The sequence below is a fragment of the Zonotrichia albicollis genome, chromosome 2 (assembly GCF_047830755.1).
Source record: "Zonotrichia albicollis isolate bZonAlb1 chromosome 2, bZonAlb1.hap1, whole genome shotgun sequence".
NCBI lineage: Eukaryota > Metazoa > Chordata > Aves > Passeriformes > Passerellidae > Zonotrichia > Zonotrichia albicollis.
In genome coordinates, this window is record NC_133820.1 from 62961628 (window position 1) to 62976527 (window position 14900).

The 14900-nt window shown below is 35.2% G+C and overlaps 1 protein-coding gene across 10 annotated transcripts in view; it reads left to right on the plus strand.

Annotated features, from left to right (window-relative positions):
* The window catches only part of NBEA (neurobeachin), a 457716-nt gene that overhangs the window by 103706 nt on the left and 339110 nt on the right, over positions 1 to 14900 (plus strand). For all 10 annotated transcript variants that reach the window (XM_074535327.1, XM_074535328.1, XM_074535333.1 and 7 more), the window contains exons 8-10: positions 2164 to 2310; positions 9503 to 9700; positions 10101 to 10234. In XM_074535327.1, the coding sequence (XP_074391428.1) occupies positions 2164 to 2310; positions 9503 to 9700; positions 10101 to 10234 (479 nt within the window). The remainder of the gene's footprint in view (positions 1 to 2163; positions 2311 to 9502; positions 9701 to 10100; positions 10235 to 14900) is intronic.

The following is a 14900-nucleotide window of genomic DNA, read 5'->3' on the forward strand; positions in this document are numbered from 1 at the left end:
ATATTGAATTAAGAGAACTGTTTTCATTTTATTGAGCCTCCATGTATTAAATATTTGCAGTATGCTTTACCCAAATGTTAGAGGGGAGATACAACTTTGGATGAAAAAGGGGAAGACAATATAAACATTTTTGTATTAGCTGTTTCTATTTTCAATGCTGCTGATTCTTTGTTTTTATATAGCCATTTTTGGCTCTGAATTCATTAATACTATTTAATGAAATATAAAATCATATAAGTGCCAATCTTTATTGTTTTCATGTCCTATACAACATACCGTGGCTAGTGATAAAAGACTCATTGAGCTTATATTCCAAGGGGTAAATATAGCTTGAGATTATGGCAGAAAGGTGAAGTGACATGCATGGCAAGGTATAACTGATGCTTACAGATTGCTTGGCATCTGGAACAGAAATGGACAAAATTACCTGGAAATCAGGAGTTATCTCTCCCCTCCAATTAAAAATAATGGAAACACCTAATCAAGAATGAAGTGCCAGAAATGGGAAAGTGTAAACTGGGAAGAATGAAAAAAAGGAAATTACTAGAGGCTAAGAAGCCTAGATCGTAACTATAATTAGAACTCAGAATCTGTTGAGAGCTACAATAATTGTTGTGCAATTAATGGTCACTAGAGGAATCTAGGAAAATACCCTTAAAATGAGCAGGAATGTAGTCTCAGAATATTTGAGTATCAACTAGGAAAAAGGTGGCATCCCTACCTCAGACAAGTTCCTCAAATAACCATTGAAAAGGGCAATTGCTCAACATTAATTGATGTAACATTTTCTGACAGTAATGGCACAGTGTCATGAAAGCCTTCAAGGCTAAGCAGGACTTGAATAAAGTAACTGATTTTTTTTTTTTTTAATTTTGCCACTAGGTTTACCAGGAGTCAAAGGAATCTGTTTAACTCATCTTTTGCACTGTGCATCCTGAATATGACTTTGTGAATCAATTTTCGTGTAGAGGTTTTGCGAAAAGTTTTAAAATTTTGTCAAAATTGCTTAAAAGAATAGAAATTCCAAGGGGAAAAAATTATAAGAGGTAAATCAAAGGAGGATAATGACAGACAAAATCCTGGATACTTCTTCCCTCACCTGTTTTTAAAGCTGAGCTCCAGATCTTTGTCTGTCCTTACACCTGAGCCCCCTTTTCCTTGTTAACAGCCTATCCTCCTAGACCAGTTGCTGTTACAGTTCACTGTATTTTATTTTGTTCTCTAAACTGACAAAAGTTTTCCTCAAGGTAAAACTCAGCAGTTAAGCCAGATGAAAAAGCAAGTTTCCTACTGCAGGTTCTGTTGGCTCAGCTCAAAAAGTGATGTCAGACCCTTGTTCCTGTTCAATAAAACACCTATGACTCAAGGAAGCTGAGAGAATAACTTTCAAAGATCCTTGAGCTTCTTCCTGTTGTCCTTTTTTTGCTGCATCATGTTTTCTGGTTTCTCAGGTGTGTGTTCTACACAGGTTTTTTGGAAGCACCAGAAAACTTCACCAAATCCTTGCAAAATAGCCACAAAAATCACTCCTAATCTGAAATAGTATGATGTGGACAGACAGAAAGGCAGGGATAGTTAACAGCAGAAGGGAGGGATAATTTTTGGAAGAAAGAATGGAAAATAACAACTCTTGTGTGTATAGAATAAGACAGAAGAGGATTTAAGGTCAGAGGAAATCATTATAGGCTGTGGTCAGAGAGGGAAAATATGCAACACCTGCAAATTAGAAAATCTCTATTTGTTTCCTTTTTGCCTTCTAAAGGTGTTTAGCTCTATTGGCACCGCAGTAAAAGAAGAAGCTATTCCAGCATGTGTTCTTGTGTATTAACAGTAGGAGCTCTGAGTACAATTACCCAGAGGAGGTTCAAGTGTGTCAGGTTCCTAGAAGGCAATAGGGGGGATTATTTGGTGCTTGAATGTACTATTCTCATTTTCTGTCTTGTATGTTTACCAATTAATAGAAAACAAATCCTACCAGCCAGTCATAAGGACCTCTAAAACACCTAATGCTACAGTATTCAAAATTAAGTTATTCACCACAGGGTAGTAATAAAGAATTGTTAATGATCAGTTTATCTTTTTAATTCCAGTCTCCCTTTATTTGTGGCTTTAGTAGCTGTGCATTAATATTATTTCTTTATTAACTGCCTCTTTCTGATACAGAGCTATGATAAATGTTTTCTTGGATCTTCGGAGACTGCTGATGCAAATAGAGTGTTCTGTGGCCAGCTTGGAGCAGTATATGTGTTCACTGAAGCACTTAACCCAGCACAGATTTTTGCAATACATCAGTTAGGACCTGGATATAAGGTAATACCGGATTTTAAAAGCATAAAACTGGAAAAATAAAATTATTGAGAGATATAGTTGGAAGATATGTGAAGCATGTGAATATTCCTTATAGAATCACTTAGAATTTTTTAATGTTATTTGCTTTCAGCAACATAAGGCTATTTTTTCAAGTATCCTAGCTAACCCTAATTTTTTACCATCTTTTTGAAAGACGAAGGTTTTGTTTAAAAAATAGCTGAAATATGTTTGTATGGGAAATTAATTACTTTGAGTCATAATCAGATTAGAGAAATTTTGTATTTGGCGCACTAAATAGCAGAGAAATAACTTTCTTCTCTACTGTTTGTGTTTAAAATCTTGAGTTAAAGCAGATTAACATTCAACAAGACATAATAAAACAATTTTGTTCAAATGCACGGTTTCACACAGTCCTGATAAGGTAAAAGTTGAGCTTTTTCTTTAGTCATGCTTTGTCACTGACATCGAGGGGAAGATTGGACAAATTAATGATGCATGCATAAACTTAGATCGCTGGTCAGATACGTGTCTTGGAATGGTTTTGTATTGTATTATTTCATCAAGAACACAGATACTTCATAGAAATCTGCAGAAATGCCTTTGTAGATAATACTTGAAAATTCATCTAAGCCTAGGTAAACAGTAATGAATTTCAGTTTATACTATCTGATATTCCCAAGTTTTCTTTTTTCTAATTTTTGAAATTTGTAGTTTCATCCAAAGTAGTCTTTCAGTTTTTCAATATATATCATGTACTCTGAAAATAAAAACTTTTAAAAGCCGTAAGTAAAAATCAACATTTATATTATAATAGTACTAATTTTGTGTGTAGAAAATGCATGCTCTTCATCATTTGATTACAGCTAGTACTTGAATGACAGAATCAGATGGAAATATCTTTTATGGTATGTATCTGTGTAGGGTGAATAAGTATATGTATATCAGGATTACTTGGAGAAGTAGTGGTCTACTGCCAATAGTTTATGACAGTTTTTGAAACTAAAAATATTAAGTCAGTTATGAAAAGTCCATCATCTGTGCTAACAAAGAGTATTTTATTCCAAACTTTATACACTAATTTTTTTAGGCAAATATTTTTTGGTCATACAAAAGAATTTTTAATCTTATACTTAATAACAAATGTAGGAACCTTTATGAATTTTTTAAATTAATAAAGGATTCCAGTATGCAGAAACATACTGGAGTGATATCAAACAGGAATTAGTCTTTCATGTGTTTCAAGAAGTGCAAATTATTATGTAATATTTTCTGATTGTTGAAGGGATTGATAAGGATATGAGCTTTCATCCCAAATGACATTTTCAATAGTTACTGCTCTAACCTTATTACAGTTGTCAAATTGCCCTACTTGATTCATAGGCTTCCCTTAAACTGCATTTCTGCACACATGTAGCTTCTTAGTGATTTTTTTTAAAAAATGTCATCTATATTTAATATTTTGCTGAAATTCTTCTTTCATTGTGTCATGGTTTTGGATTTGGATTATGTACACAGAACAGTTAATGCCCCCTTGCTCTCTGAAGGAATTTTCTTCCTTGTCTAAAAATATGGATATATATTTTATTATTTAACACCAGTTAAAAAGAACAGGCTCCCACAGCAGTACCTTGGATATAACATTTATTTCTTTGACTTTCTTATTCCCCCCAAAAATAAGACAAAACAGAAGACTTTTTTGACCCTTTTCCAACACAAGATCTACTCACAATCGGAAAAGAAACCCATGTCTTTTCATTTAGAGATTTCAGGGCACCAACTCTAGCTTTCGCTCAAAGCCTGCCTGTTTCACTTCTCATTTAAGGTTATTTCTGTAAATCCTTTCAGATTCTGTTCTGGTGCAAAGGTGCCCCAGTTCAGAATACTTTAGGTGGGATTTAATAGTCTAAGGAAGCCTCAATTGACATATAGCTTGTTTTCCTGAATATTAGCGATCATGTTCTTGCTCTTACTCAACTTGCTGATGCAAACTGGCCTTTCAGAAACTTTTCTTAAGCAGTTCACTACATTTCCTGTCCATTCTAATTGTTAGTACTCTTAGTGTATGGGGAAAATCAGCAGTTCAACCCTTCCTAAAAAGACCCCAGGTCAATTGCAAACTCCAGTTGTGCCAAACTATTCTGCCAAAGAAGGATTATTCAAAATAGTTGAGATTTTTTCAAAATATCTTCATACAGATCTTTTTTGCCTTTCTAACACAGTATGTGGCAGTTCCTTTGATTTAAAATTCATACTTTAGTCCATCATATCTGAGAATCTGATTCTTTAGGGGAAGTGACCATTCCTCTATCTACTTTGCTCATGAGAGGGGACTATGCTTTTGCCTCTCATTCAGCTCCTCTCACAATCATTCATAATGCCCCTAGTCTACCATGACTGCCATTAAAACCTCTGGAAAATAGAGAAATCTGCATAATCTACATGCATACAGGAGAGTTTGCACATATCTGTTAATATACTGAGTAAATAATGTTGTGGATGACACCAAAGCCACAAAGTTCAGGAAAAGTGAGAGCTTGATCTACAGATATAAATGAATCTGTTGCACCTTGTCCCCGTCCTGTTCTGTGGTGCAGGTAGAAACAACAGGTCTTAGGACTGACTAGAGAAGTCCTTAAAATAAGTCTTACTTATTATGTGTATCAAATAGTTGTATATTTATATATAATGCTCATATTATTTATTGCACGTGACATGCTTGTACAGAGTATAGTAACACAGAAACAGTTCTTAGTCCTTCCATGCTGATCTTGCTCAGCATGTTCTTATGAGTGCATTTGGTTATAACCAGCATGCCCTAATATAAAAATTTATTTGTTAAGCAAATAGATGTTTTAGTTTGAAATACTACATTTTCACTTGTAGCAAAAGGCTTTCTTTAAAAAATAAAAGGTTACATTGTGTGAGGAGCAATAGTGAGAAACTGACACTCTTAGTAGCTATTGCAAAGAAATTACTCATAATCAAATGTCAAAGGGGAAGAGAGGAAATACACTGGCAATAGAACTATATGATTTGTCTCTTCCCCATTAAGTCTTCCCAAAATAATCCATAATATATCTTGGAATTTGAAACTATTTTTAGTAGAAACATATTACGATTCAATATTTGCATACCTAGGTTTTATCTTTGATAAAACACACTCATTTTGATCATTGGCATTGCTAACAGGACTTTTAGATACTCTGTAGATCCTTTCAGTTGTTGGAGATTGAAGAAAGAAAAAGGAAATGAGAGGAGCATCCTTGCTCTCACTGTGCTTTCCCTGCTGCCCATCCCTGTTCCCAGGCAGCAAGGAGAGGAGAGCCCGTCTGTGCTGGGATCCCAAGGGGCTGATAAACACAATGGAGGGGCAGGGGAGGTAATGTGAGAGGAAGAGATGCATCTGATACCAGTGTTTGCTGCTATTTATAAAGGGATGTTTCTCAAAGCCCTGTTCTAATAGCCCTGTCAAACCTGTGCCACTCCTCCTAGCCCTCCCATAGGCATTTCAAAGCGAGTTATCAGATCATTCCATATGTTGCTTCAGAGTTTGTTTTTGATCAGTGCTGCAATAATGATCTTTTTGTCACATAAGGTTGGATTAAGAATACAGTAATTCATGAACACAGACACAAAACAGCACCAAAAATTCAGATTTTCTTAAACCAATTATATAGTACAAGAAAATATTTTATGCACAATTGCTGAACCTACAAGGGCAATATGTAGTGAATAGTAAATAAAAAAAGCTGCAGTCTTGCTGCTAAAGGAAGGGGGAGAGCTGCTGGTATTCAAGCAGTTCCTGATCAAGCACAGATTATTTTACTGGAGAATACAGTGCTGGAGTAATTCTCATCTCTCTCTGTTACTTCCTATTCCAGTAGGAGCCACAAACATACTTTATATGGATCCTGTATATGCATTTTTACCTTATATAGAATTTTTTAAATCCATGGCTCTTTCTTTGTCCTGATGCCCTCACACTTCTTGTGCCAGACCTCAGAGTTGCATATGCACAACAGCCTCTACTACCATCCTGTGGATGTATTTTCCCAAGTCCCCAGTACAGTATACATGTACTGAATTTCTTTTCTTGTGGATCAATGCTAGTAATAAAGGGGTATCATATGTCAGAATTTTTAGCCTCTCTTTACCTTCTTTTACAATAATCTTATAGATTAGGAGACCAGAATTTCCAATTTATGATCACTTTGGTTAGATGATGACAGAATATTTCTTTAATTGTTTTTTTCTGCTAAAAGTGTGAGGCAGTATAATGTTCATTCAAAACTTATTTGTGTCTGACTTTCAAATAGTGATTTTAAATTCTTGCAGCATATTAAACACTGCCATTGAGGAGGTAGAATAATGTCAAAATTTGTGTATGAAATTGATTTAACCTAACTGGTTTAGAATCCTGCAAGATTTCATGGTCATGAAATGGTAAGATTTTGTGTTGAAACACCTTGACTTATTTAAACAGCAAAGTTATGAAAAACTCAATATATGAGCTTTGTAATCTGAAAAAAACTGAGAGGCATGGAAGATTTTCAGAGTAATAAGTTTTCATGTGGTAAAACATTAAAATATAGAACAAGCATGATGTAGATAGATGTTTTTGGAAACAAGTGAAATCACTAAATTGTTTTTCCTCTGCAGAAAGTGCGCAAAGATTTCTATGTATAGTTAAAATGCCCTCTGAGGTGAAATGTTACCTTCCACAGGACAAATCTGTAATCTGTAGCAGTCATTTCCTGATAAGTGAGATCTAGGCAGCCATATCAACAGAGAGCCAGCTCTCATGTTCTGAGCATAATATTCCTTCTTTGGGAATTTCTACTTCAGTAAGTAGTGTAGCACAACAGGAACATATTTCTGGATTAAATCATTTAGTGCTGAGGACTGAGTACTCACAGACTCTTATATCGGTGTTTTTACTTTGGATTCGTTGTAGTCTCATCCTTTGGGCTGAATGAATATCACCAATTGCAGGATATTTGAGTTTCAGCCTGAAAGAAGTCTCTTTGGTTCTGAACAGCTTTGTAGTTTGAACAGAGTAAATAAGTGGGGACCACTGGGAGTTTCCCTACAAAACACACTCTTAACCCAAATACAAATAACAGAATCACAGAGTGGCTGAAGACATAGGAAGCAACTGGAACCTGGAGGTCTTCTGGTCCTCCCTGCTCAAAAAAGGTCACCCAGATCCAGTTGCCTGGGACTATCTTCTGGCAATTTTTAAATAAATCCCGAGACAGACTCTGTCACCTTGCTGGGCAGCTTCTCAGTGAAAAAGTGTTTTCTGATGTTCAGAGGGGAGCCTTCTTTGTTCCAGTTTTGCCCACTGACTTGTGTCATACCACTGGGCACCACTGAGAAGAATCTGACTCCGTCTTCTTTTAAACCTCCCTTCTGTTATTTATAGATGAGATCCCCTCTGCTGCTTCTTTTGTGCAGTTTGAAGAGTATGAACTCTCTCAGCCTTTCCTCATATGAGAGATGCTTCAATCCCTCCATGTCTAGTGGCCATTCATTGCATTCTCTCCAGTAAGTGCCGGGCTCCCTGTGGGAGCCCAGAACTCCAGGCGTGGCCTCACCAATACTAAGTAGAAGGGAGACAACACCTTCCTCCACCTACTGGCAGCATCCTTCCTAGTGCAGCTGAAGATATTATCCTTCATTGTCAAATGCAGACTGAACCACAGATTTGCCATTTACATGAGTTTGCCCTTCCAGGCCCTTCTGTTATGGTGCCTGTGTCTGATACCTTTTCAGCATTGCAGCCTCCCTTCTCCCAGACATCACCGAGGCTGGGACAGTGCAAGGTTGAGACAAATGTGCTCCAAGAGCTCTCCAGCAGCTTCAGTCAGGTGGCCAGCCTGCTCAGCTTCTGGCCCACATACAAAGGGGTGCAGTCAGCAGACCTTTTATTGCTGTGTCAGTAACTTGAGCAGATGGGCTTTCCCACTGTTTTGCTGTAATCAAAAGAATTTTTTTCAGGGTTTCCAGCAGCCCTGAGAGCTCTGAAAAGGCTGGATGGGGTTTATAGGCTTACATCAATAGTATGAACCTCTGATTTGTTTGGAAAGAGAAGCCAATAGCTTATAAGTTGCCTGTTTTAATTCTAGCATTGATAACAAAAACCCCAGTGCTGATACTTCCAATAGCGTCAGAGAAAGAGGAGATTGTGGGAGAAAGGACATATTTGGTAGGACCAAAGGGATAAAGAGAATTGTGATCACTATGCGCAGTGAAAGCAAGGGAAATGATTCATGTATAAGCTCAGAAATAAATTATTTTAGACTCAGAAAATATTTTAGCGGTAACATTTTATGTATGTATATATTTACACACACACACATATATATATATACTTGTATCTTCATTTGCAATAAAATTGTGGTCATTTCTAATAAATTTGCTTTCCTTGTATCAATACAGCACTGTACTGTGTTACTACTAATTAATTGGTTTTTTGCCACTGTTAAATGATTGTTATATGCCAAGTAGATCTTACAGTGCTTTGCAGAAAGACAAAAATCTATTTTCTTGTGCTTTGTTGATTTTTCAGTGTTGCCAAAAAACTTAATTTTAGATCAGATGTGAATCATGATATGTTCATTTTCAGTCTTCCTTGGAAAAGCTCTGAATTTGCAAAAAATTAATGTAAAATGTGGCATTTAGGATTTATTTTGGATTTTAAGTGGTTCATTTGAGTATACTCCTGACTGTTAATTAAGCATGGTTTCTAATATTGTTCAAAAATAACTATTCCTCTAATCAACATAGTATAGCATTTTATATTCTAATTTGAGTGAGCTCATATGAACTTAAATGCAGCACATTTAATTTGTTCTTTATTTTTAGTGTGTTTTTTGCTTAAATTTTATTTTAACTTATTTATGGTTAGTGTGTGTTTTTTTAAGATAGTTACTTCTGAAGCTTGTAAACACTGATGTTAAAAAGAGAGATAATATGTAAAATAACAAATAATGTGTTGACACATTGATGTGATGTAGACTAAAGAGAAACAAATCTATCTCATTGTTCAGTAGCATTAGACTACTGGTAAATGCAAGTGAAATTTAGTGGTTTATTTATTCTCTCTCAAGTCCAATGTAGTTTTTGCATATTTTGTGGCAAGGAATTTGTCTAAATTAATTACTTTGTAAAACTTTTGGGTCTTTTTCAGAGCACATTCAAGTTTAAATCCGAGAGTGACATTCATCTGGCTGAGCATCACAAACAAGTGCTGTATGATGGAAAACTCGCCAGCAGCATCGCTTTTACCTATAATGCGAAGGCCACCGATGCTCAGCTATGCCTTGAATCCTCACCAAAGGAGAATCCTTCCATTTTTGTACACTCCCCCCATGCTCTCATGCTTCAGGTTGGTGCTGCTAAGCTGATGTTTTGTGATTACTCTTGGCTGAACATCACACAGAGGATTTGTCTGCTAACGTACAGAGATTGTTCTTTTGTGCTCTGTCAGCTTTTAATATAACTTTCACTTGAACTGTTCTTTCTTTGCTCCCTTTCTAAAGCAAGGAAAAAAATATCCCATAAGAAATACAGACTTCTTGCTATAAGGCACAGTTTGCCATGTTACTGAAAATTTTCTGTTTAATGTTTGCCTTTAAGTGTAGTCATTATAGTTGAAGTATAAGTATTGAAACAAAATTTTTAAAAGTCTGCGCTCAATTTGGTGTTGAAGTGCTGCAGAATTATATTTTTAACTGTTCTTTAAAATTGAGATTAATTGTAGCTTTTCCTTTATTTTATGTCTTTAGGATGTGAAAGCTATTGTAACCCACTCCATTCACAGCGCAATTCATTCCATTGGAGGGATCCAGGTTCTTTTTCCTCTCTTTGCCCAGCTAGACAATCGACAGCTGCATGACAGTCAGGTGGAAACAACAGTTTGGTAAGCTTCTTTTAATCAAGACTGAAACAAAATTAAGCTTACGAAATGTTTTCCTTTTTTTTTTTTTTTTTTTGTGGGCATGTTCTCTAATTTTTTCTACATTTTACCCTTGTTTCTTTTAAAAATATAATTAAAAAAATTAGTTTACTGTACAAAACTGATATGATTAAGTAATGAATTCAAATCACTCTAGAGTCTTTAAGAATAGTTTTGCAACAGTTCACCCAACTTCTAAAAGAACTCAATATGCTTTTCCTTAAATGCAATGTTGTTTACCTTCTCAAAGTCTGTGTCATTTGAATTCATACTTCATAGCATTCAAAAATTATTTCATATGTGGTCAGAAAGTCATAGAGCTATGAGCAGGCATTTTGTGACCATATTACAATTGCAATAGTGACTGGGGACATAACAAGAGAATTTTAAGCTGGGACCCATGAAGTTTCTCCTCTGGTGCTATGGAAGACACGTCTAAGTTAAAAAGTCTTCACAGATGTTAAAAACAGATGTTTAAAAAGACTACCTAGGAGTCTGTTAATATCCATGCTGACTTAGAGTCATAGAATCTTTTAGGAAAAGACCTCTAAGATCATGGAGTCCAACCATTAACCTAGGACTGCAAAGTCCACCACTCAGCCACATCCCTAAATAGCATATCTGCACGTCTTTCAAGTATCTCCTGGCACGGTGACTCTTTTCTCAACATCAACTCAGCTATGGTTATTTTTACAAGATCTCTTGCCACTTGCTTGTTACAGCAGGCACATCTCCTGCAGCACAGGATAGTCAAACTTCTCCAGAAAAATGGTTGGCCTAAATCTTTGAGGGTAACAAATCTGAAAGGATAATGCTGAACAACTGGTATGGTGTTTCCCTGGAGGATTGTTTGTAACTAAAGCTTGCTAGAAAGCAATGTTTAGGGACAAAATAAACTGGCTTTTCTATTTGGATTAGGTGACAAAATAGGTGAGTAATGCTGAGCACGCAGCATATTTTCCTGCTTATAATATTCTTCTATTAATTATTCTGGATGTTTCTGATTGCATTAGATAGTTCAGTTAAAAAATACTTAACTGAGAAAAACAATTAACTAATACTAAAATTGCCAACAATTTTAGAAGACAGAAAAGTGGTTGTGTATTTGTTACTGTAACCAAGTGGAATATTTAAGTCTCTTTTGCAGGATGTACTTTGCATTGAAGCATTGTAAAGTAAGGGAAATAAAAAAAGAAATGCTTGGTTTGAAATAAGCTTGGGAAAAAAATCACCATATGTTTTTATTTACTGGCAAAACAGAAGACTGAAATGCTTTATTCTAGTTTAAGGAAGGTTATGTGTGTATGTATCTCCACATAGGAATAAAATGTATGTTAAATTCATTAAGGAGCTGAATCTGTAATAGGCGACAAAGCAATAACTAGATCCGTTTAAAAATGAAGAACGAATGTAGTGTAAGTTTTAGAAGCTAAGATAAAGACTAATTCTTCCCAAGTGTGTGGTCTACCCAGTGAGTGAGAACATTCATAATGTTCAATTGCAAATGTACAGAACATTTCTGGAGTTAGTTGAGCTGTAAGTAGAAAAAAATTTGGTCTTTAATAAGTCAATGAATTTCTTCTATAATTAGATTATATTCTAAAAAGAGATCTGTAATTCATTGTGCTATATGATTGTACAAATGCATAATGCAAGAGGATGTGATTGTAACTCCAGAACATATTGAAAAAAAAAATTAAGCAAACGACTGCTTGATGAGATGTAATTTATGTGTTTATAGGTTTTGGTGTCTGTGCATTATTTTCTCATATGTTATTTCTTAAGATATAAGTATCAAGAAAAATAATGCTGGAAGTTAAAAGGAAGTAGGCAAATAAAAGAAGAAAATATTTTTGGGATCAAAGAAAGGAGCTAATGGGGAATGAATGCTATACATGAAAAGAACCATTTGAGGAGTGGAATAAGGGAAGTGGTGCATTTAATGAGTCCTTTCCTTGTTCCCCCTTATTTATTAGATTATTGTCTGTCCTTATGTATCTGATGCTGAGTTATATCTGTCTGTATACAGGTATGTCTCTGTAACAGCAACAGAGAACTTTCCCAGTTTTACTGCTTTTCCGAGTCCTACTCACCTCTTTCTCTCCTGCAAATATCAAACTCCATTTAAAAAGCTCAGGGTTTTCAATTATTTGATTTTTTTGTTTGGATTTTTTTTAAATATTAGAAGGGTTTTATTAGCAAAACCCAGAACCTCACCATCTAAACATAAATAAAAGAATTATCAAAATGATCTAGATTTCTTAAGTAAGATAGGTATAACAGAGTATCTACTTTTTAAGATTTATAGTTTGATAAGAAATAGTCAGGGTTCCTATTGATTTCTACAGAAACAACCCAAGTTGACAGGAATTAGTTTGATGTATTGATTTTATTTATTAGCTTAATATGAAAAATCTGTAAGTTTCCAATAATTTTTCTCAATCTCTTTAGTTTAATTGAATTTATCTTGAAGTTCATGACAGCAAATAAGATGAATGCCATGTGGTGTCCTACCTTCCTAACCTGTCCTCTCATCCAATAATTTTCTTGTCAAAGCTGGCTCAGGTATTTAAATTTGAGAGTAGGTCTGGAAGCAATCCTTCCTGAGGTTTTTCCATTTGCTTTTGAGCATCTCATGGGAAGCCAAGATTCCAGTCCATTGCTGCCTCCAGTGTAAAATTCAGAATTTGCACTGTTGAGTGTTGGGAACTCTCTCCCTCTCTGTTTTGAAGGGAAGAGAGCTGGATATTGCTCCTAAAATTCTACATCACTAGTGTGACCTAGCTGTGCTCAGATAAAATCAGTTGCTTGAATTTTCCCAAACTGTGACAGCCGAAATGTGATTTGCCAAATCAGTCTGCCTGCACAGGGGTTTATAATGAAAATCCAACCTCTGCAACACGTAGTAGAAATGTGTTGTAAACTCCTGAACTGCTGTACCTCTGCATACTCCAGAAGATGCAGAGACTATTAAGGGTGGCTAATTTACTACTGGAGTCTGTGTCACAAAATGTTTTGCCTGTAAGCAGAGGTGACTTGCCTCTCTAGTTCTCTCACACAAGACCTACTCAGCTGACTCATGTTTTTGAATGAGACCTGATTGGTTGTCTGATTAGCTTCACCACATGTTATCAGAAAACAATTGAAAAGGCATAAGAAAAAATCCCTTCACCTTTCTCTTACAGAAAGAAAAAAAAAATTAAACTGGAAGTTAGGGAAGCCCTTTAGAGATCTGCCATAGCTGTAGCTCATGGAAACATTAATTGTTGGTTTATAATCTTCCTTAATACTACTTTATCTGTTTATGCTATGATTAATTTTCAATAGTTATCATACTAATTACCTGTGATGGAGTTGCTCATACAATTTCTTTGTATTACTTTGGAGAAGCTGAAAATACAAATAAAGGATTTTTATCTTTATAAAGGATTCTTTCCCAAAGAGAATCAGCCAAAGCAAATACATGTATTATTCTCTTTTATATAGACACTTCAAGTTAAATTGTCTGTAATTAATAATCATACCTAGATCTCGAAAGCAACATGCCTAACTTTGTTAAAGATGCCTTTTGTATAGGTAATTTGTACAGATAACTTTGTAATACATGATCCAAGGTGAAACTTATATTAGGGCAAATGTGACAGAGAAAATTATCATGGGAATGAGGAGTCTAGAGAAAATGATCTGAGTAGTGGTTTAAAAATAAAATAAAAGAACTGCCGCAAAAAAAAAAAAAAAAAGAAAAAAAACAAAAAAACAAACCAAGGCAAATTTCACTTTTATTCTAAGAGTGCAAATTCCTGGCTCCTAAGGTACTTCTAAACAGTATCTAAACAGTAGCCACTGGAGGTTCTGCATCATCATGCTTTGGTCTATCACCTTTTTTTTCTCCTGCTTAATAATGGAAAACTACTGGATTTTTTCCCCAGAAATTAGATGTATTTTCAGTAATTATCACAGTTCTCTGATTTAGTGTTGGTTGACATATATAGTTTCACTTTCTATCTGTATCTTGGCTCCACTGCAGACAAACTGATGTCTTCTAGGAAGGGCATGATATAGAAGAGATGTAGGAATGGGCTGAAGTATCCTTTATTTCTAGGGGTGTTAAAAGTAGGAAAGAATGGAGACAAATTTTGTGTGACAGTGCGCAGAATTTTGCAAGTTTAATGTGTAATGTCAATTACTGTGCAGCAATCTGATGCTGGTAAGTTTGTTAAATCCTGTTTGAAAAATTGTTCAACTTAATCCTCTCATTAATATTATTTTCCCTCTGTCAACAACAACCTTTTTAAAAGAATGATTTTGGCAACCTGTTTCTGCTGATAAATATTTTCATATTTCAAATCTTCAGGTTTAATTTGTGTTCAGCTGCCAAGGTGAAAAAATAAATTGGGTATCCCTAAAAGTTGTTGAAAGTTCTGGATACAGTCCTCCAGATTAGGCAGATTAAATTCTTAGAATGCAATATTGAGGTGAAAAATACATTACTTCAGTTTGGATTTTTTATATCTAGACACACATTTCTTGAGGTCAGTCTGAAATTGTGGGGGAAAAGAAGTTTTGAAGAGGCTGGGAAAGTTTGTTTGAGAATTCAACCAGATCAGATGCTCTCAGGCATAATATGTAA